Below are 15,393 nucleotides of genomic sequence, written 5' to 3'. Positions count from 1 at the left end.
AAAATTAAATTATTATGTATTATTAGTTTGCACCATTTTGATGTTTATACCTTGACAGGGGATTTTAAGGTATGAAGGATTTAACATTTAAGATATTACAACGTGGTGGATACTGTAAAGTTCAAATACAGAAAAAAAACAAGTTAAACGATAATCATTCAAAATATGGGATTTTCATGTCGATTAAGGTTTAACACTTCAGTAGATATAACTAGTTCAAACCCATACTTTTACCAAAAAAAGCTGCTGGTTAATCATTTTTTTAAATTTGTCTCCTGTTAGAACTACTAGTACTTCAAATCTTACCAAATCTCTTAAACTTGTTAATAAAATTGTAGAATTTGGAAGAAACAAATATTTGATGATGTTATTTGATAAGTATCTATTCTCTTATGCCAATGCTGTATGTACGCTACATCTCTATACATGTATAAGTTACTGCATTGCGTATGTGGAATCAAGTACACAAAAAACAATGATGTTCTGACACCCTATTAATCATACAACCAATTATTTTGATATTCCATTTCTATAATAACAAATAAACAAAAACGAAACAGTTTGCAAAGTTTTTTAGGAATAAACTCAAATGCCATCAAAGAAACATTCTCTGTTGAAAATCGCACATTTATTCAAATCACAACTGTTACTTATTTTAATAAAAGCAACAGTAGTATAACGGTATTCAAAAGTCATAAATCAGTTTAGAGAAAATAGACCCAGGTTACAGTTAAAATAGATATTCTCAGAATTAAAAAATATTGTGAACCAAAAACCATCAATTTACGTTGGAAAGAATCAATACAAATTTTAACACAGGCTGACAACAATAAAACGTTTTGCAGACGACAGCCTCCTCTATCGAACTATCAGTAACCAAGCAGAAAGTGACCTACTACAGAAAGATCTCACATCATTAGAGGATTGGGAAGATAAGTGGCAAATGAGCTTCAATGCAAAAAAATGCATTGTAATTAGAATACAACCCAAGAACCGTCCTGTAATACCAACTAATTACAAATTATACGGACACACACTGGACACCGTTGAAGCTAGTAAATACCTGGGAGTTACTATCAGCAATAATCTAACCTGGGACAGACACATCGACAACATAGTGGGAAAAGGAAACAAAACACTAGGCTTCATACGACGTAACCTAAAAGATTGCACTAAACCGGTCAAAGCAGCAGCATATTCAACAATAGTAAGACCTTCAGTTGAGTATGCTAGCACAGTGTGGGACCCTACGAAACAGGCTAAAATAAAAGCAATCGAGCAGGTACAGAAAAGAGCAGCTAGATTTGTTAACAACAACTACACAGACCGCACACCTGGCTGTGTAACAAAAATGGTAACATCTTTAAAATGGGAAAGCCTTGAAGACCTCAGGAAACAAAATAGGCTATGCATGCTATTCAAAATCCAACATGATCTGATAGACATAGATAGGCACCAATATCTAACGCCAAACGATAGCCGGACCAGAGGTAAAAACCGCTTCTTCCAAGAAAGGGCCACAACAGACGCCTTCGGACAATCATTTTTTCCAAGGACCATTAGAGACTGGAACCAACTGCCAACATCCGCAACATCAGCTGACACAGTTGATGAATTCAGAGCTGCCCTGAAGGCATGCTCTGCTAAAATTTAGACAGTAACATCCTGTACATAGTTTTAATTGTATATATAGAGAGAACGTTTTATCCTGTAAATAGCCAAGAGAAAACTTTCTGTGTTGTCCGACATTGCGTTAATTTTCGCGGGACCTCATACATTCAAGATTTGAATTCGGTTCCTTACCTGGAAGAAGAAGAAGAAGAAGAAGAAGAAGAAGAAGAAGAAGAAGAAGAAAATCTTGACTGATTTGCGCAAATTAAACACTCCTACTCAAGTTTCAATTGCCTACAAACGAAACTTAAATAACCAACATAGAAAAAAATGCCACCAGCTGAACTTCAGTTTTTCATAAAAAAAAATGTGGTTAAACATCCCTGTTTCAGCATTTGTAGTTGTGTAAATCGTCCAAATTATGGAGGCTCAGAAGTATGAGACCTATATCAAATACAATGTATGTCTCCAGGTGGAATCATTTTTCATTTCTATTTCTGATTGCGGAATAACAAGATAGACACATAATAATGAAAATTGGAAAAATAAGTTCAGAAAGACATTTCACATTAGAACTGTTTACAACAGACAACAAAAAACCAGAAGCAGAATAAAGAGAAATATCCTCACATTTAGGTCTTAGCACAGTGGGTCTTAGACTATATAGGGACTATTACTTTTACAGCTGTGGTGTTCAGTGGTAAGTTTGAGGTCATTTGTTGTTGAGACTTGTCATCAAAGAAAAGTTAGAATGTTGTAACCCTAGGTTGTCACTATAGATTTATGTATGTCAAACAACGATGACATTGTATCGTGCATGCCTGGTAATCACATTAAAAGCGGATAAAACCGGACACAGACAATATGTTTCTGCTTATTATGATAATTTTCTCTGCAGATTGTGATTCTGAATGAATAACAAGTTAATGTGCTTTTAAATAAAAGATATTTGTACCAATCGACAGAACATTGCCCCATATGTATGATAAGTTAACCACACAGACTAATTTCAAATCACATAACAAAATCATAATTTTTGGTTTAATTGTTGCATGGTTGCTTCTTCCGTTACTCTTTTTTGTTTGTTTTGCGTATTTGAATGTAATTTAAGAATTCGTATTATAAATGTGATGAGAGGCATTATTTGAAAAAAACATGTTACTGTTGTGAAATTTTTCAAAAAACTTTAAAAATCTCGGTAAAAATTTCAAAGACATTTACTAAAAGCAAATATATTCTAATAAAAAGACAGGTTACTCAAGCTGTATAAGAACACATGGTTCTACTCTCTCTCATATGATAAAAGAGAACGAATCTTTGTTAAGAATGACCCAGCAGTTTCAGGTAAGAAAAGGAATGTTATGTTATAAAGAGGATGATTATCAACTTTCGCATATCGTAAATTGATCTTTCCTTTTTACGCCTACACAGATTTTATTTTACTAAATTATCGTAAAAGACATTCTAAGCCAGTTAATGCGTATTAAGAAAAACAAGTACACCAAAGAAGAGGGATCCCTTGTTCCGCTTTATCTGCGAATTCTTATAAGTGTCCCATCAAATGTTACTTTGTATATGTAATTGAAGAACCTGGAATGGTTTTTAGCTCACCTGGCCCGAAGGGCCAAGTGAGCTTTTCTCATCACTTGGCGTCCGGCGTCCGTCGTCCGTCGTCCGTCGTCGTCCGTCGTCGTCGTCCGTCGTCGTTAACTTTTACAAAAATCTTCTCCTCTGAAACTACTGGCCCAAATCAAACCAAACTTGGCCACAATCATCATTGGGGTATCTAGTTTAAAAAATGTGTGGCGTGACCCGGTCAACCAACCAAGATGGCCGCCACGGCTAAAAATAGAACATAGGGGTAAAATGCAGTTTTTGGCTTATAACTAAAAAACCAAAGCATTTAGAGCAAATCTGACATGGGGTAAATATGTTTATCAGGTCAAGATCTATCTGCCCTGAAATTTTCAGATGAATCGGTCAATCGGTTGTTGGGTTGCTGCCCCTGAATTGGTAATTTTGAGGAAATTTTGCTGTTTTTGGTTATTATCTTGAATATTATTATAGATAGAGATAAACTGTAAACAGCAATAATGTTCAGCAAAGTAAGATCTACAAATAAGTCAACATGACCAAAATGGTCAGTTGACCCGTTTAGAAGTTATTGCCCTTTATAGTCAATTTTTAACCATTTTTCGTTAATTAAAGTAATCTTTTACAAAAATCTTCTCCTCTGAAACTACTGGGCCAAATTAATCCAAACTTGGCCACAATCATCTTTGGGGTAGCTAGTTTAAAAAATGTGTGGTGTGACCTGGTCAACCAACCAAGATGGCCGCCACGGCTAAAAATAGAACAAAGGGGTAAAATGCAGTTTTTGGCTTATAACTCAAAAACCAAAGCATTTTGAGGAAATCTGACAGGGATAAAAATGTTTATCAGGTCAAGATCTATCTGCCCTGAAATTTTCAGATGAATCGGTCAATCGGTTGTTGGGTTGCTGCCCCTGAATTGGTAATTTTGAGGAAATTTTGGTGTTTTTGGTTATTATCTTGAATATTATTATAGATAGAGATAAACTGTAAACAGCAATAATGTTCAGCAAAGTAAGATCTACAAATAAGTCAACATGACCAAAATGGTCAGTTGACCCGTTTAGGAGTTATTGCCCTTTATAGTCAATTTTTAACCATTTTTCGTAAATTAAAGTAATCTTTTACAAAAATCTTCTCCTCTGAAACTACTGGGCCAAATTAAACCAAACTTGGCCACAATCATCTTTGGGGTATCTAGTTTAAAAAATGTGTGGCGTGACCTGATCAACCAACCAAGATGGCCGCCACAGCTAAAAATAGAACATAGGGGTAAAATGCAGTTTTTGGCTTATAACTAAAAAACCAAAGCATTTTGAGGAAATCTGACATGGGATAAAAATGTTTATCAGGTCAAGATCTATCTGCCCTGAAATTTTCAGATGAATCGGTCAATCGGTTGTTGGGTTGCTGCCCCTGAATTGGTAATTTTGAGGAAATTTTGGTGTTTTTGGTTATTATCTTGAATATTATTATAGATAGAGATAAATTGTAAACAGCAATAATGTTCAGCAAAGTAAGATCTACAAATAAGTCAACATGACCAAAATGGTCAGTTGACCTCTTTAGGAGTTATTGCCCTTTATAGTCAATCTTTAACCATTTTTCATAAATCTAAGTAATCTTTTACAAAATCTCCACTGAAACTACTAGGCCACAATCATCTTTGGGGTATCTAGTTTGAAAAATGTGTCCGATGACCTGGCCATTCAACCAAGATGGCCGCCACGGCTAAAAATAGAACATAGGGGTAAAATGCAGTTTTTGGCTTATAACTATGAAACCAAAGCATCTAGAGCAAATCTGACAAGAAGTTAAATTGTTAATCAAGTCAATATCTATCTGCCCTGAATTTTTCAGATGAATTGGACAACTGGTTGTTTGGTTGCTGCCCTCCAATTGGTAATTTTTAAAGAAATTTTGCCGTTTTTGGTTATCTTGAATACTATTATAGATAGCGATAAACTGTAAACAGCAATAATGTTCAGCAAAGTAAGATCTACAAATAAGTCAACATGACCTAAATGGTCAATTTACCCCTTAAGGAGTTATTGTCCTTTATAGTCAATTTTTAACAATTTTCATTAATTTGGTAAATTTATGTAAATTTTTACCAAATATAGTTCTCTGTTACTAATGGGCAAAGTTCATTATAGATATAATTGTAAGAAGCAAAATCGTTCAGTAAAGTAAGAACTTCAAACACATCACCATCACCAAAATAGAATTTTGTCATGAATCCATTTGTGTCCTTTGTTTAATATGCACATAGACCAAGGTGAGCGACACAGGCTCTTTAGAGCCTCTAGTTTGGAATTATAATGTAGAGAAATCATTTACAAAACTGTAAAGCATAAGTAAAGAAAAACAGCTCAATCCAAAGTAAAATAAACAATCATATTGTCCATTGTGCTTTTCGTTTAAAATGTACCCCAAATAATCCACCGCACAATGGTTCGATGATCTTTACATATGCTGTTTGAGACTTATGGTCCTTGATAGACTGAAAAATAGGCCTAGAAAATGTCATGTCAAAAAAATCTGATAATACATAAAACCAGGTTTGCCGTCAAGTTTACAGCTCATTTCTTCTTCAACTTTGTACAGTGTCTGAAAAATACTGCCAACAGATTGTTATAGTAGCATTTGTGTAATTTTATAGCTGTAAACAGTATATTACTTAACAAGCAACTAAACAGCATTGTAACGAAAACTTGCATGTTCCAATGCGTTAAAAACATTGAAGGTTATGTACCCAGATCTTAGTGTACTTGTTCTCAATGCGAATGCTTTATCTTTCTGATACTAATTGGCGAAGAAACAAACGTGATACCAGTATTTGTTTATTTTATTTATTTTAAGGTTTAGTAATATTCAAACTATGGTGATATATTTTGAGATTTGTTAAACTAGTTTTAACTGCATTCTTTTTAATAACTATATAAGTACCTTGTGGCTTCATTATTGTCACAGTTATAACATTTGACAAGCAACATCATGACCTGGAAGAGAACAGTAATCTCAAAGACAAACACAGAGGTCAATAAACAGACAAGTAGACAATTGTCGGATGGCGGATGTGAACAGTCACATGGAAAGCTTCCAGATGGAGGTTGGGGATGGGTGGTAACGGTTACCAGCTGTTTTGGTATAGCTCTCTCTGTTGCGTTTATCAATACGTTTGGGATGTTTTATACCAGTATGACAGAGGAATTAGGGTTTGAGTTGACCTCCGTAACTTTAATAGGATCGATACATACGGCGATATCATTTGGAGGAGGTTTGTACTGTAGAACAAATGTTTAAATATGTATGCATTGAAGGATTGAAAAAAAAACAGCAAGTTGTTGAAGAGTCTTTTTCATTCTTCATACCACAGTTCTTGTCCATTCGTTTTTGATGCGTTTTGTTATTTGATTTTGCCATGTGATTATGGACTTTCCGAATTGATTTCCCTTTAAGTTCAGTATTTTTGTGATTTTACTTTTTTCATACATGTATGTGAAACATTATTTTTAGCTGATTTTGCTCATTTGCACTTTAGAATCTTTAAATGGGTCCTTGCTCTTTACATGAGAATCTCACATAATTTTCTATTAATATTCCTTGTCATCCTTGAAGATGATAGTTTTTATGCCAAATTATGCCAATCTTCTTTTCATTAGCTGTTTTAGTGGTGCCCTTAGTGGAAAGATTTGGTGAGAGATACGTGTTAGTAGTGAGTGGGATGTTACAGTTTATTGGTTGCTTCGTCTCCGCGTTTCTTACGTCATTTCCGTTATTGTTTTTGTGTATTGGCATTATTCTAGGTATGTATAACTTCTTTATGCACGTGACATTAGCTTTACTTCAAGTTATAGTTCTTTTCACTCCAAATAAATGCAACAGTAGTATACCGCTGTTTGAAATTCATAAATCGATTGAGTAAAAAAACAAACCCGGGTTACAAACTAAAACTGAAGGAAACATATCAAATATAAGAGGAGAACTACGACACAACAGAAACACAACATTAAAATGTAACACACACAGAAACGAACTATGATATAACAATGGCCATTTTCCTGACTTGGTACAGGACATTTTAAGAAAAAAATGGTGGGTTGAACCTGGTTTTGTGGCTTGCCAAACCTCCCGCTTTTATAGCAAAGTTAAATATAACATTAAAATGACAACTTTACATGACAGGACTATAGTACAAATAAATGGGAGAACATACAGGACAGAGAAGCACACGAATAGTAGATAACAAAAGGTACCAGGTTTCAAATTTAATACGCCAGACGCGCGTTTCCTTTACAAGAGACTAACCAATGAAGCTCAGAAGAAAAAAGTTTGAAAGCCAAAACAAGTACAAAGCTGAAGAGCACTAAGAACCAACAGTTCCAAAAAGTTGTGCCCAATACGGCTAGGGATAAGAACATCCTTATCATTTAGAATAGTTCATACGTTTGCAAACGGTAAATTTTATAAAATGACTATATAATAGATATACATGATAAAACCGAAGTGGTGACTATCTACAGAATAAACGGATACATTACATAAAACAACCTAAACCAGCACATAAAAATACACAGCCGGGTTAGCCAAAGCCATCAACGCACAAAGTGACGTCACAATTGAATTTCTAAAACAAATTCCCAAAAAATTAGATAGAATTAGGATAGAATTCAAGATTAGATTTGTAATACTGATATAACATTTATTAATAACAATGAAAATTACGATACTAATTAATATCAAATTGTGGTATTAATTAGATAATTAATTGTATTATCTAGCTATATCGGTGTTTCTTCTGAATCAAACTGTAAACCAAATATATCGTATAAATTTCGTTGACCCAAACTAAAATCTAATAAATGAGCTGGATGATTAATTATCTTTATAATAACACACGAATATAACAGAAAAATAATAATTTACAACTACAAACGTTAAGACATTTGACAAAATCCGATGAGAATAACAAATATGATATTAAAACTAAATACATGAATTTGGGAAAGAAAAGTACCTTAACACGTCTTATAGCAATGCGAATACACACGCAAAACAGTCACAATCGGGAATAAGTCACGTTCGGTAATTAAAAGATCAGACGACGTATTGACAAACCACAATTTAACACGTGGTAAAAAATTCCTTAGTTAGTTTGGACAAAGACACATCGTATGGATCAACCAATTCGTGATGCTTAATTCATATATAAAAATTAAATAACAAATACCGAACCCCTAGTTTTACTAAAACAAATGAGCAATTTCCCAATTGTTTTCACACCAGAGTAAAAAGAATCTTAATCTTTGCGAAATTTTGCAGTATTAAAGCTTTCAGTGTTTACCTAGTTATTGACGTATTACCGAACATTCAAACCAACGACAAGCGTCAAATCTTGATTCAAATTTCCATTTTGACAAATTTTGTTTAATTTTATTTTTATGTTTTTGCCTTCTTGTGTCATTGAAGTGTACTCAACATCTGATTCCATATATGATTATCTAAGTTTATAATTGGAAAATCATATGCGGATTTATAAAAAATCCTAACAATGCATATGCTGACAATATTAAATTATTAGCGCAAATTTCATTTGCAGTAAAATTGTTCTCTTATATCCATACTGTAGGAAATAAACTCATCATAGATACCACGATTCAAATTTTGTATTTGCGCCAGACACGCGTTTCGTCTTCATCAGTGACGCTCGAATAAAAAACAGTTTAAAAGGCAAAATAATGTTCGAAATTGAAGAGCATTGAGAACCAAACATTCCTAAAAGTTTTGTCAAATAGAGCTAAGTTAATCTATTCATGAGGTAGGAAAGCCACAGTATTTCATAACGTCAAAGTTTTGTGAACAGTTAATCTATAGTTATGACCATATCAATGATAATTCATGTCAACACAGAGGTGCTGACTACTGGGATGGTGATATCATCGGGGAATAAAAACTCAACCAGCATTTATATTTCCTTATCTTTAAAGGTATTTCTGATTTGTGTCACTTCTGTACGTAGATATTGTCAAATGACAAAAATACTGGTTTAAGTAATGTAGTATATAGAATATTCATTTTCACATGCATAAGTATAAGTTTGGTTTGCGAGTCAGGAAACCCAGTAAATAAGTTTAAGCTTAATTTATAATTGTTTAGTTTCATTGGTGGGTTAGAAATTATGTTATATTCTTTTTATAAAAAATTATCTAGGAATTGGAGCTGCAACCTCATTTGTTACATGCATTATGGCAACAGACAAGTACTTTGATAAGAAGAAAACCACTGCATTGACACTTACCAGCTTAGGTAGTTCTTTATCTATAGTTGTATTTTCACCGGTTGCAAAACTATTGCTGGAAAACTACGGATTTCGTGGAACCATGATGATTTTTTCAGCTATACTTTTGAATACGGTGGTATGTGGAGTAGCTGTCATTCCGCTGAACACTAAAAGTATTTATTTTATATTATCTATATTTTCTCGTTATTTTATGAAATCACACGTCAATATCCACATCTAATCGTCATAACTTTTCCCCGATTATGTTAGATTTCTTATAAGTTTCTTAAGATTTACTATAATGGTTATATACCAACTATGCTTTTTCACTACAGCCCATTTTCAATTCAAATACACATGAGTGACTTTGAATGGGTTTGTTTTTATATCCATTCATCGAAATCACTTGTAATCTATATATCAATAATATATATTCATAGCACTTCACCATTCAATGTCCTCTATTTAGACAAATACATTTGCTAAGTTTATAAGTTTGATGAAATGAAAAAAGCTAAACAGACGTTTATAGAATTAAATTATTACGTGTCTAAATCAATCCATATGACGGAATATGACAGTTCTTGTCCATTCGTTTTTTGATGTGTTTTGTCATTTGATTTTGCCATGTGATTATGGACTTTCCGGTTGGATTCTCTTCTGAGTTCAGTATTTTTGTGATTTTACTTTAATGATATTGTAGCAGTTATAATCGTGTGGAGACTCATCAAAGATACCAGGATAAAAAAAAAATTGTACGTCAGACGCGCATTTCAATTATAAAACCAAATAAAAAAGAAAGCTGAAGAGCATTTAATTACGAAAATTTCGAAAACTACCTAATGTGCCATAAACGACTAAGGCCATTTATATTGTGAAAAATAAATAATTTTATAGTCAGTTAATTCACTAGAAATAAATGATATTATATGTCAGCAAACAAGTGCTGACAACTTGCCTTTGATGGTCTGGTTGAATTACGAAACGTAAAGATAACAGAATCATAAACCAAGTAATGTAAAATATTATCAAAGATGCAAGGCTTATGATTTGGTACGTCTGACGTGCTTTACGTCTACATAATTTATTGAAACCTGGTTTTGAATATTCCAATAACAAATGAAAATGTATTACAACAACGTGAACACGGTAATGTAGAACCAAGAGACTAAGTCATGTGTCATATGTGAACAGAACACAACATTGTATTTTACCATTTGGGAATAAAAAATGTCATAAAAAAATAACAATTAAACAATTTGTTTCAGAACCAAAGAAAGTCACTGATACCAGTCATCTAACACGTTTAGACATTTCATTTGCTAAAAGACCAAGCTTTATAATGTACATGATAACGAATGCTTTGTTCGTCGCTGGGTTATACATCCCTGTTGGATTTCTCCCGGAAACAGGTCTCTCCGTTGGAATAGACATGGATGCTATATCATTGGTATTTAGCATAAGTGGAGTGGTTCAGATTGCAGGACGACTTGCGTTTGGATTTTTGTCTTACAAACTCCCTTCTCACATTATAAAGTTATGGATCATCTTCCTCATAGCTGTGGGACTAACCCTGTTGATAGTCCCGTTCTCGACTCAACTCTATCAATACATTATTTTCAGTTTGTTGAACAGCTTCTTTGCAGGTGAGAACTTTCTTAAGCTTTACTTTAAATCATTGTATATGGATACATATAGCAGACTAAACATGGTTGGATTTTTAAAAGCTGTTTTTTTAAGCTAATATTAAACTAACAAGAACCTACGCGGAAAGCTCATAAATAAAGTACTATATTTATATAAAATCAGGGTATAAATATAAAAAAAAATCAAAGTAACAACACAATTGAATTATCTGTGCAGGTCGCAAAATACGATCTCTAATGGTTGACATTTTTTTTTCAATAAGTAAAGTTCTAAAAACATCCTACACACATTGTCAATGTGTTCATCAGTTACTGGTTGTTATACTGTTATAGATATACAATAAAAACTACAATCTATTGAGTGACAATAACAAAAGTCAATGATGTTCTTGACAGGAGATAGGTATATCGATATGTGAAAGGGTTACACAGGTACTAAATTATAATTCTGGTACCTTTGATAACTAATTTCAAACCTTGGATCCGCCTTCTGGAATAACAAAAGACACTAAAACGCACAAGAAACAAAGTCGAAAGAACATCATAAAAATACTTCGAATACCACATTAATAAATACATGCAATTCTGAATACAAGGTCAAGTTTAGTTTACTGTCCATATTTATGAGAGAGTCTAAAATGTACTTCAAAAACATGGTTGGAAGAAATCAAAAGATTCAATTTTGAGACTAAATTCTTATATAGAAAAACCAAAAGCATAATAAATTCATATTTGAAATGGAGTACTAGTAAATCAGTCGATAGAAACCAAAATAACAAAAGAAAGACACAAGGATTTTTGAAATAGTTTTGTTGCTTTTCGGTTTATATACGGTATAATATTCATATTTGTAATCTTCTAAGCCGTTTGACACTGTTTTAAGAACCGTTCTCTTTACAGGAGGTTCTAATATTGGTTTTAACTTGTGTTTGAAAAATTTACTTGAGCTAAAATATTATGGAAGTGGACTGAGCTTTGCCTTGATGATGCAAGGTATCGGTGGTCTATTAGGTAACCCAACTGCAGGTAAGTAAATCAAATACTAAACTAAGTTTTTTTATTGCCACCTTTTATTTCGCATGTGTCAATGAAAGTGGAACGAAGATACCAGAGGGACAGTCAAACTCATAGATTGAAAATAAACTGACAACACCATGTCGTTTTATGTTTCAGAAAAGTCTTTAGGTTATCATCTATTCGATTATCAATTACTGTATTCCATTCAGTACAATCCAGGTGAAATAGTTTACACTGCATTATTATAAATATAAGGAAGTGGACTGTTGTTCTCAATTGTTTTAAACTTTTTGTGTTTATAAAAGAGCAAATGACCACTTAACACGGACATTAGTCGGGGCGACAGTTTAGCTGTAAAGTTACTAGTAATAACATAATCGGTGCCGATTTCAATGCAACATATGTTACATATGGCACTTCGACAATTTTAAATATCTCTTCAGTGATGCTTCAGTTAAAACATTCGAATATCAAAAATATAATACAAATACCAAACATTCTTTACTATTTTCAGCATCATTACAGAAAGTTTTTGGAAATGGAAACATTGCATTCTATTTTGCGTCTATCATTTTTATTCTTTCGGGACTTATATTGTCCCCATTCTCAAAAGCAAGGAAACATAACCCAACAGAAATAGAAATTAGTGTATCGAAAAAGAAGTTAAAAGTCTATACAAAACGTGTCGATCACAACAAAGACAATATCATCGTGTATGAAAGATATGTTGACTTAGTTGAATTTAACGTTTGAAAATACCTTGAAGTCGGTTTTGTGGTGAGACAACTTTAAACTTCTGTTATGTTCTTTAACAAATTCAGAACAGAACGTTCACTAGCATAGGTGACACCAGAGATGACTTAGACATTAATGATTTCATGGCTAAACTGGATATTCTGACGGACAAAGTGGATAGTCTGACGGACAAAGTGAACTATATCCCATTATGAATTCTTACTTGTAGTACAGTGTTTATGAAAATGAATTTCATTAACGTAAATCGTGATAAAATTTAAGTGTATGCTTTGATTATCCGTTCTGTTGACGCGATAAATATATTAACTTTCTGTTTAGCAATGCTAATATAATGTCAAGGTATGACTTAATTTGTTTATTATTGTTGTTTATGTAATAAGTAGAATATGGTCTTGTTAATTATTGTTTTACTGTTAATTTAAATTTTGTTTTGTTATTTATTATATATATTTTATCATTATTATTTCTAAAAAAGAATCCTTTATTAATATTTATCGCTTGTTGTTTTATCTACCTTTGTTGTCAAACTAATCGTTGATAATCGGGGGTAGAGTTGAGATTTCGAAAAATGTAGTTCGTTTCATCAAAATGTTCATATTTTTACCCAAGGTCTGAACCCTGTCTGCTGTTGTCTTTGTAAAATTTAATGTTTTTGTCATTTCCAGAATTCGTTGCTGATGACAGATCTGTTATGTCTCTGATAAATTTGATAAAAACTTTGTGATTCACGATTATCAAGAATTTTACATTAGTGTATATGCATCTCTTCATTTCCATCTGGGTTATTTTTGGGTCATTTTGGGTTTTTTTTCTGTGTCGTTTGAAAATTGGTTATTTGGTTTTTCTTGTGTCATTTGTATTTTTGTGTCTTTTTGTTTTTCGTTTTTTTTGTGTGTATTATTTGTTTTGTTTTATTTCATTGATGTCTTATTTATGAATTGATTATAAAAAAGAAGATGTGGTATGATTGCCAATGAGACAATTCTCCACAAGAGACCAAATGACACAGAAAGTAACAACTAGAGGTCACCATACGGCCTTCAACAATTAGCAAAGCCCATACCGCATAGTCAGCTATGCAAGGCCCCGAAATGATAATGTAAATCAATTCAAACGAGAAAACTAACGGCATTATTCATGAACAAAACAATTGATGTATATACCACATCTTCATCTATTCATTTATGATTGAAGAAGAATAGAGGAGGTCGGATGACTTTTAACACGTCAACATATGAAAAATCATCAATATCCAAAGTAAAATATTTTAAACGAATGTTAATGATTTTCATATAATTTTTATTCGTCTTTATTTATTTGTATATATCTTTGACATTATTTTTACCCGAATATTATTTTTCTTTCAAATTTACCAAAATCAGCAACATGAATCATGAACTACAATTCCGCCCCTATTCACGAATGTGACCTACAGACTTGTTACCGGGTTTGTACTCACATGAGAAATTTGAAATTATTAAGTGAGATGAAATCATATGAATAAAGGATCATATCGGCTAGAAGAGAGTACAGTTGGTTCCCATGGAAATAACAATTGTTTGTTTAAAACTAAATGCAACAGTAGTATACCACTGTTCAATGGTCATAAATCAATTCAACTGAAACAAATCCGGGTCACACACCAAAACCGAGGGAACACATCACTTTCAAGAGAAAAACAATGGAACAACAGAACCACTGAACTGTAACAAAAACAAAAAACGCCAACATACGTAGAAACGGACTATTTGATAACAACTGCCATATTCCTGTTAGAAAAGTAATAAATATTTAAGAAATAAAGCATCTTGATAATGTCAGTTTCCGAAAATTGTTTGTTTGAGTTAGAAGGTGTTCTACAAAGTAGATTTATCCCTCCTTAAGACAAGATACTTGTACCTAAGTATAACGTTTAATATGAAATATAGAACTTTCCAGTATAAGTGTTATCTTTTGATATTCAATTGATAAGGAAATAAATCATCATAGTTTCAATACCGAATTTGAGCGTAACACAAGGCATAGAGATATAAATCATGAATGTGAAGAAGAAAAATGAAACATCAATACAACTTATCTAGCATAATAATTGCTATTAATTTTCCTGCAATGAATTGACTGCAAACGCCTGGAATCAGGGTATAGTTGTAGTTATCAAGCCAACAGTTGACCTGATATGCTTAACCCCCCTTTTTGCTTATAAAATCATACCGGTTCTAGGCGTGGTTCGTGTAGGTCAGTCCTTATTTTTCGGTATAAGAATAGTTTATTAATCCAATTATGGACCCTTGCGGGTTTTAAATTTCATACAATGATTACAATGATTTGTGTTATAACAATGAAATATTAAAATGAAATACATGACACTAGAACACTGAACAGTTATTGCATGCACATGGAAGAGAAAGTAATATGGGAGACAATCAATTTCTGTAAGGATTATTCCCCTTTAAACAGATATGGTGTTTTGAGCTGCATAAAAATGAAA

General features: G+C 32.8%; 1 protein-coding gene across 1 annotated transcript; it reads left to right on the top strand.

The window, feature by feature from the left end:
• The first annotated feature begins 6,188 nt into the window (after window positions 1–6,188).
• On the top strand, window positions 6,189–13,397 carry LOC143066453 (monocarboxylate transporter 13-like). Its single transcript, XM_076239375.1, has 6 exons — window positions 6,189–6,483; window positions 6,869–7,012; window positions 9,417–9,659; window positions 10,755–11,132; window positions 12,033–12,158; window positions 12,664–13,397. Exons 1-6 carry the CDS (start codon window positions 6,201–6,203, stop codon window positions 12,900–12,902), a joined length of 1,413 nt encoding a protein of 470 aa, XP_076095490.1. The 5' UTR covers window positions 6,189–6,200; the 3' UTR covers window positions 12,903–13,397.
• Window positions 13,398–15,393: the final 1,996 nt, after the last annotated feature.

The sequence above is a fragment of the Mytilus galloprovincialis genome, chromosome 3 (genome assembly GCF_965363235.1).
Source record: "Mytilus galloprovincialis chromosome 3, xbMytGall1.hap1.1, whole genome shotgun sequence".
Classification (NCBI taxonomy): Eukaryota; Metazoa; Mollusca; class Bivalvia; order Mytilida; family Mytilidae; genus Mytilus; species Mytilus galloprovincialis.
This window is presented reverse-complemented; position numbering and strand designations above follow the sequence as displayed.